The sequence below is a fragment of the Fusarium coffeatum genome (genome assembly GCF_003316985.1).
Source record: "Fusarium coffeatum strain FIESC_28 chromosome Unknown BRIP53273_contig_161, whole genome shotgun sequence".
Lineage (NCBI taxonomy): Eukaryota > Fungi > Ascomycota > Sordariomycetes > Hypocreales > Nectriaceae > Fusarium > Fusarium coffeatum.
Window position 1 is genome coordinate 1 of NW_022157954.1, and position 9124 is coordinate 9124.

Below are 9124 nucleotides of genomic sequence, written 5' to 3' on the forward strand. Positions count from 1 at the left end.
TTTTTTTTTTTTTCAGGCTCCAGCATTAAACAGAGTTTAGTCTAAGATAAGTGCCGGTGAAACTGAGCAAGGCCGCCAAGTGCCCTACTGTACGTTCGTTGTGCCTCAGAGTCCCAATCCGCTCAAGTGGGATGAACTTTTGGTTGATAATCAAGTGCACATGACGTCGACGGTTAGATGCTGTACCGCTAAGCTGTGGGGAAAGAGAGTGGATAATGAAGAAAGATGCATCGAAAAAAAGAATGCGAAAAAAAAAGAGGGAGAGAAGATTGGGAAAAAAGTGATGGGACTTGACCACACCTTGGAGATTTGTGCGGATTTGATTCCGCTCTCGGGGAGCCTTATTCAAAGACCCGTCTCATGCAGTTGTTAGTTTAATCGGGTACATATTCCCATTTATTCATATCTTGATCAGGCTAATGATTGTTAAATGGCCTGATCTTGACTCACAATATACTAGTTAGTTAAAGAATTTGCATGTCATCAGGATGCAAGTCTCTCTCCTCGATCAGATCTGTCTGTATCCATCCGCATTTCTCAGCTATTGACACGTATGTAACGTCAACGTAACAGAATCACAGTAGTATCAATTGTATTAACTAACATCTGTGATACTCGGAAACATGGTCTCAATCGAGAGAACCAGTTCATTCATGCAACTGTCTCACTGTCAACTTCCAATGATTGGTCCACAAAGACTCAGCTCCATTTTGGCTCATGATGAGGGTATCCACGATGCAAGATTGAAAGTGGAATCTCGCTTGACCAGGGGCACTTAACATGACGAGTCTGTGTGCTTCTATGTACGGAATCATGAAGAAGCAGAGACTCTCGGCAGTGTTGCAGTTGCAGCAGAGAAATGAAGAAGAGCACGAGCACATAATGAGATCATTCATTGTATTGCCAATACAAGCCAATGTTACAGTATCTATCACATTTCGCTAGTACTGGGTTTTCGGGAATCGAAGCACGGAGGTTTTCGTCCATTCGGCAGTTGTACAAAGGTGATCAACTGATCGACCACTACATAGCACCCTGTCTGCCTCATCTTTTGATCTCGGTTCCTCACTTTACAGTTTACGCAACAAGCACATGCAAATGGTTTCATTATTATGGGCAAGTTGAAGCAGAACAAAGAGAAAGAAAAAAAAAAAGGTGTAAATAAAACTGTAGACACTAAGGGGTGATAATGTGCGGAAATTCCGCTGCGGACTCCGAACGGTTTCGGCATCATGGAGAAGCCCGGACAGTAGAAAGCCTTAAACACACGCAAAACAAAGACAGATTGAGAAGATAACCTCATACCTGGAGTAGGTTCTGTAATACCACCCCTTTGATGACAGATATCTTGGAGCCTTGTACGTCACCGACTCTTGGGAACAGACAACACCAAGACGCCCGCGAATGCAAGCTAGGCAGTTTTGATGTGTATATCCGCGGCATTAGGAAGGTATCATCGCGGCAGTTCAATGGTGAGACGGTACATTCTCGAGAGTTTTACTTCCTGATCACCGTCGCTGTCACTCAGCTCAATGATCAGCCGGGTTCCATCACATTCACCAGTCCAGGACCAGCCCTACAGTGCATATGTCTTCGTATCATGAACCAATTCACCAATACCCGAGCCAGGACAGCACATTGTAAGCGGTTTGTGCCGCTGACAGAAACGAAATTTCGGGGACGGGAAGTTGTACTTGATCAACCTAATGATGAAGCTCAAGATGAAAAAAAAAAAAAACCGACCCCGAGAAGCTAAACCCTCTGGCGCTAGATTACCCGCGTTTAAATTCCCGCTTACATATGGCAATATTTTACTTAGCGTTATCAATGTTGGTCTTCAAGAGCATCAAAAATTGAGATGCATGAGTAGCCTCAATGATCCATCTGGTTATCTTGTTTTGGAATGAGATCAAGCAACTTGATACAGTCTGCAAATTGTCAACAACACCCGAGGTAGACCCATATAATTAACCTTTGAAAAGAGGACGATCCCTCGCTGATTTGCCACGTCCCTGATGCGTGTCTTCATCGGCGCCGAATATCGATGCCCCTGTTTTGACAAAAACAGAAGAAACCAACCCCATGAATTAGAATTAGTCACATGAAGCATCACAACTGGCCTTTGTTGCCGCGTAAGAAAAAGGTTGATGATGTCGGAAGTTGCCGCATGCCGATATGCATCCGTTTCATTGTGCAACGGCCGCAGGGCGAGGCCTTGAGAACTTTAAGATGGTCATGATACCACATATCCTTGCACGTCAACCGCTGTCAGTTCATCAGTAAAAGAAATGAGATATTAGACAGTATCCGTATTTGTCATTGAGACTCTACACTACAGTAGGTACGTCTCTCTCTTGTCTTGTCTTGTCCTTCTTGGCAAGCTAAACTAGCGAATTCCTGTTCGATCCGCCGGGCTGGAAACGTGTGGGCATGTGGATATCACTTAATAGATGGATGTTACAGCAACGGACCCGAGTATTAGGTACTGTACGGAGGTCGGTGCCACGGAAGACCGACAAGATTCCGCGACTCCTTGGATCGACCAAGCCTCGGACTCTTACTCTCGCTCAAGCACTTCGGAATCGGGCTTAGGCTTAGGCTTACAGCACCGTTCTCACCAGGCTCACCTTCTAGAAACGCCAACCACTCAGTCAGTGGCAATAAGAGTGGTGGATTTACGGCAATAAGTGGACGGAAGGGTGCCCTGGGGTGTTGAGCCTCCACTGAACCTGAACTGGATGATCTAAAATTTGCCCAAGAGTCCCGTCGATATCTACGATGCATCAGTAACAAATGTTGGTTATCCATCAAGCAATGACCAAGAGATCGATCTGGAAAAGTCTTCAACCGTGGAGAAGCGTCTTGAATATAGGTTATTTTGGTACAGAAATAATTGTGCGATGTGCTGGGTGGATTCACCCACACTTGAAGCAGTCAAGTAATCCATATCTTACACACATGATAATATCTGACAATGTGTTGGTGTTGTTGTACGCACAGAGCGATTAATTCCGTCTAGTAGAGGTATAATGCACATCCATTGCTCCTCGCAACGAATGATGAGCATGAATTGACCCGTCTTACCACATTATAGGTATCTCAGTCAGGGTAGTTGAAAGCAGTGTAATCAATCATTTGCCGTTCTGAAACCTCAGAAACAAGCTTCATAAGCCGAAGTGTCAAATCAAATCAAATCATCACCTAGCTCAACGACACGGCAGTCAGCACAACGCTGCATTTCCGTCCGTAATAGGTTTGATGGTCATTAACCACCGAGGTTTTGGTATTACTCTTTAGGTTTAAAGCTATGGTAACTGTAATACGCAAATACGTATACGTACGTATGTGCGTACAGTACAGTACAATGCATACATACCGCTACCTTAGTACTAAGATTGATAGACAACGTAATTATCGTAGTTACAATTCACAGCCACGGGGCAGCGAAACGAGGCAGCGTCAAGAAGAAAAGGAGACGATCGTCAAACCCCAGCTCGCTTGGCTTGGCTTACCTTGACTGAACTTGGCCTGGCTTGGCTTACTTGGCTTGAAGGTACTGTATGGTAGTCTGTACGAGAGGGTCTGTTCTCGTTCTCGTTCGTACACGTCCCCTAATCTGATCAAGCATGGTCCTGGTCCTGGTCTTGACTTTTGATCGCCTTGTCTTTAGGTTTTGGGTTCAATTTGCATGCGCCCTGAAAATGCGTTTGATCCTCACTAAGTCAGAAAGGATCATGGATGCCCAATCACGGTTGCATTCTAACGACCACGCAATGAATTGCACCTGTCAATGCGCCCTTCTCTCTCTCTTCTATGTACAGTCAATCAATGTAAGCACCATTAGAGACGAAGCAGCAAAGCCTCCCGTAAGCCATGATACCAGATGGATGGGACGGAATGGGATGGGATGCGATATGGATTGGATGGATGATAATGACAGTGATAGATAGCCCAGTGGAGGTACGTCTTCTGCGTCTCTTAAGTCCGCACGCTACGCGGACTTTTGCAGTGCGTTAGGCCCCCGAGCATGGGCCTCTAGCTTCTGAATGGAGCCCTGTAGACCACTGCCTTTAGAGACCTAGGTGCAGAGCACTGTATCGGAGCCCAGCACCTCAGACCCACACCATCAACTCATCATTATAGTGGGTCTCCCCTGACCTGACCTGGTCGGTCGGGTCGCTCCATAATCCCTGTTTGATTCTCTCTCACTCATTCTCATTCTCTCGCTTTCTCGGACATAAACACCACGCCGATTGACTATGCACACGCCCTGCCCTTCTCCCCTTTGCGGGCGGGAACTTTCCTACCGCTACCAGCTAATAGCTTCCGAGCACCGGGACTGGGACTGGGTGTGAGATCAAGATCCCATCAGGATCACTGCGCTGTACCTACTGCACTGTAAGTTAGCAGTAGTCTGCGGGCTTCTCACATAATCTCCATCCATAATTCCAAGGCCGTTGCTTGCGCATAACTTGGGTTCCATGACTGCTACTGTACTGTGTTGTACTGTACAGTCACACAAGCTTGAACTTGGCCTCGTCTGCTATTATTAAGCTCCTCGATCCCTTCTCTACTTTGCTTCCCTCCCCCCAGTCTCCCACTTCTTCTCAATATCGGTTTATTATACATACTCTCTCCCCCTCCATCTATTCCTGTCCCAGTTGCTTGGCTCTTTCTCAGACACTCTTACTCTTACTTAGTACCTACCTCAATATCTAATCCTCCACCTACATCGTGGATCGCCTTCAACCCCAACATACTTTACTCGACATATAATAGATACTATAGCTTCTGCTACTACTACTGCTACAATGGGATCAGGTAGCTTGCCCTCTCCTCCCGCTGAGGATCATAAGTCGACTCTCTCTCGAAAGAGCACATCGTCAAGTACAAAGTCCGTCAAGCCTGTGCATCGCACCTCTAAAAGAGCCAGCTCAAATGCTGCTGCAATTCACCACCACGATCATGTCACACATACAACTGGCATGGACGGTCGACATAAGCGTGTGTGGAAGGCTTGCGAACGATGCCGCATGAAGAAGACCAAGGCACGTTTTCCTCGTACTCCTGTCCCCACTCTCAACTAACACGGCAATCAAGTGTGACGGTGAATTTCCCTGCAAACGATGCAAGGACGACGGTCTAGTTTGCACTGCTGGCGTACGAAAGAAGATGGAATACAAGCAATTGCCTCGAGGGTATGTGGTATCCCGCAAAGGAAAATCAAGCAACCAATACAATACGGTGGACATGTCACTTACACGAAAATTCAAACAGTTACGCCGAGGTTCTCGAGAACACACAATTCGCTTTAATTGCTACCGTTCACAAGCTTTACTCAATGGTTCGAAACAACCAATCATGGGACTTGGGTGAGCCCGAATTAAACGATCGCGGCCAGCCCGTAATCCACAACATCGCCCAGAAGCTCGGATGTATCCGTCCCAACAGCGATATCGATCTTCCCGTGCATTCGGTATTCCCTGAAGACGAAGCTGGTATGGCTGAGCTGGCTCGACAACTCGAGGATCAGCAGAAGGAGCACGAGCCTCAGAAGGAGTCCATCAAAGATACGGATTCTTCAGTGTGCAACCGAACCGAGCGAGCGTCATCATCGGAGCTCGATCACTCCGATATCGATGTCGAGTACGACTACCGAAAAGCCGCCTTTGGTAACACCAACGCCATGACCCTTTCACCGCAGAGCTTCACAGGGTCTCCTGACTTCGACTTTGCCCCTCCACCACCTGAGATCGACGCTTCAACTCTCTTCCCCTCACAATCGCCCTCTATGAACAACTTCCCCGCCTGGTCAATGGTCAAGCCTCAACTCACCGACCTCACTATGCAATTTCTACAACAACAGCAACAACAAAACGGCATGATGGCAAATATGGATATGTTGAACCAGGGTCTTGTGGAATCAGAATTTGGAACAATTAAGCCTCACGTCCTCTCCTGTCCCAACCCTGAGGTGATGTTGGGCATGGGCGATCCTATGATCTATTCAGGCTACGAGGGCGAGCCGATGCGATTATAATCTAATCGACCGACGACCAAACGAACTGAACTTTGACTGTACAGTATGATTAGACTTGATTACGGCCATTCTTTATTTCGTCGAAAAACTTGTCACGCGGCACGGTGTTTGTGGGATTTTCTAACTACTCCAAGGGTTTTGGGTGTTTCTTTTCTCGGGTGGATTATACCCGTGGGGGTTCGGTGTTCAAAGGCACGGATTCACAGAAATGGTGCGGCGTTGTATGTTTTCCGAAGACCGATGTGGTCATGGATGGGATATGGGACCAAAGATTTGGCACGACTGCAACATTGAAGTCGAGGCCATACAGAGGAATTGAGTAAAGTTAGAAGGCATATTTGGATAGACTCATGCATTACTATACCTAATCCAACTCCCGAAATGATCATCTTCGAAAGTCACTTTATATCTGCTGTGCTGTGCTGCCATATTCAGCGTTTGCCCTGTCTAATCTAACTCAGCAGAGTTACATTGAGTGAGCCGCCCGCAATAGTATCGCAACGTTAATACTGTACCGCATGTGCAGCTCTTAAGCCACAGACAGGCACATCATCTTCTACCCTCCATCAGACCATGAACCAGTCGGCTACAATCTCACTGAAACGGTCTAGACCTACAGTATCGATCCCCTATTTCAAGTCCCCTACTGCAAAATGCACTGTTCTTTTTACATCTCTTTTGGGGGTCTCGGGGTCTTTTGAGGGTCTATAGCGCAAATCACCGAGCTGTCAGATTCCGTCCCCCCGTGTAAATGCCGTAGGTCACACACACACACACACCTTCTTTCTAACGAACTTTGCAGTAGCACGGACCCTTGATGAGTGAGTTATTCCTAACAGTTATGGTTAAGCTAAACTACCTACCTATTTACTTTGGTTTGCTAGGGTCCACCCTGGCAAAGATTGATTGCAAATCAACTCGACTCATCGAACTTGAAAGGGGAAGAAGCGCCGAGTCTATGATAAATCCCCAAAGGTTTTCTGTCATCACAATTATTCTAGCTATAAGCTCTAAAACAGTGACACTCAGAAGCCGCAGGGTTAACGACACGCCTCTGCCGATTTGGTCCTAGTATGGAAACTCGGAGCTAAGGTGTAATACAGCAGGATGCCGCGCGGTACCTTTTGAATCCTTTCTTTCAGTCAAAGTGAGCCGTAAACCCGGGAGAGGTTTTTAGCATTCAATAGAGCTTGCAAATGCGATGTGTTTGATGACCAATGATTGAAAAGCTCCCTTGGTCTCTTCCTGTGAGGACAGTCTAGTCTTCTTGAGGAAGATAGCATAAGAGTCATCATTGATCATTCATCAATCATTCATCAATCAAACATCAGATCAGATCAGCAATGGATCCCACCAGAGGCAAAAGAAAATTCATTGGTTCCTCGTGGAATGGGCTCAATCCGTCATTGAGGTTGCTGCTGCAGTTAGCTGCAGCTTCTGGGTACAGTAGCAGGCCGAGTATGGCGGGCTGCTTACAATAGCATTAAAAGGCTTTTCATGGGAAAAGTCTTACAACCCTTGGCATAACGGCGGGATATGCTGAGGTAGTTTAGTAATACATGTGGATATGTGCCGATGGCGTAGTTTAACCCCATTGTTCTCTTTCAGGAGTAGCACGGTAGACGAAGGGTTGATTGATTGATTGATTAGTTTATTAACTGAATTGTAGAGCAACATGAAGGTAGACGATATCAATTGATGATAAGTCAGACGAGGTTGGGAATGCATGTATGTGTGTCACCGTCAGCCCTAGCATGTTGTTGTTGTTGGGCGGACGAACCAATGCCGAGTCGGACAACGCAACGGCCGAAAGAGACGTTGAAGCTAAAGCCGCAGCTTAAGATGATGACACTGTACTGTACTGTACATTACGGCACTGTTCGTCTTTGGATGCATGCAGTTGAAAGGTTTCAACCTCAACATTTCACTATTCTTATTATATACTGCATCATTATGATTTCTTACCAGCGTATACAATAACATGTGCTGCAACTGTATCAGTGATGGTGGACCATTGCAACCTGGAGGTGGTCAATGATCTACAACACGTCATGGATTACAGTACTCGGTTGTCACTGATAGACAGACAGACACAAGATGCAGTATCCGTACATAGCCCTTGTTTAATGAACAAGGGAATATCAGTCAGCTGTTTATTTAGGTGGTCTTGGTCGTTTAGACTGCAACCCCCTCCGCGGAGCCCCAAGTGGTCCCCGCCCCGCGGAGTGCGGAGTTAGAAAGACACCAGAAGGAAGACGGGCCAATAACAATTAATGTTGGAGACCGGCTTTCGGGGTTTTGCTACCCTCCGGTGCGCAGTGGGTCCACGGACGGTCACGGCTTCGGTCAACGGAGTCATCATAACTCAGGAGAAGGAGAGAAAGAAAAGAACCCCCAGGAAGACAGAGAACGAGCAAGAGACAAATAGACAGGGGTGCTGTGAAGGATCGAATCCATCCCTTGCCCCTTTTGGGGTAAACCGTTGTTAAAATCTTGCCTTTTCGGCAATAACTACATGGAGTAAAAGGGTCAGCCACTGAAACGATTGTACCGACAATGTGGGCAACAGATCATATGTGATCATGAGGACACATTGAAGAGCAAGAGCAAGAGCAAGAGCAATTTTTTTAAGCTTTTAGCTAACGTGGATGTGTAATACGCAGTAAGCCCATTACGTTGGATAGCACCGCATAGCATACCAGAAACAACCTGGGTGTCGATCAATTGGGTAGATGAAGCTACAATGATCAATTTCCATTCTGTTCAAAAGCTGTGTATAATCGAGTTGATTGCTCTTTGTGGAATGCCCATGTATGATCTGAGGGAATTGCAAACGCGTTGTTTTTTTCGCATACCTCGCATTCTCTTATGGAAGTTCGTTTAAGAGAAAGCGATCATGTGGGGCTTCTTGAACTTGAACTGTCAATAAGCCGGGCATGGAAGCCAAGCCAAGCCATGCCATGCCATGCGGCAGGTGCAGTGCAGGCGTGCATGCATATGTGGGGCCGAGCAGCGGGAGGCAGTTGCTAGATAGAAGGTACCTACCTACCGTAGGTACTCTGTATTGGACTTGCCTTATTGACT

General features: G+C 46.6%; 1 protein-coding gene across 1 annotated transcript; it reads left to right on the forward strand.

The window, feature by feature from the left end:
- Nucleotides 1-4811: 4811 nt before the first annotated feature.
- On the forward strand, nt 4812-6040 carry FIESC28_07322 (uncharacterized protein; the record flags this gene model as incomplete). Its single annotated transcript, XM_031161462.1, has 3 exons — nt 4812-5004; nt 5147-5198; nt 5278-6040. The coding sequence occupies 3 exons, from the start codon at nt 4812-4814 to the stop codon at nt 6038-6040; spliced, it is 1008 nt and encodes a 335-aa protein (XP_031014446.1).
- Nucleotides 6041-9124: the final 3084 nt, after the last annotated feature.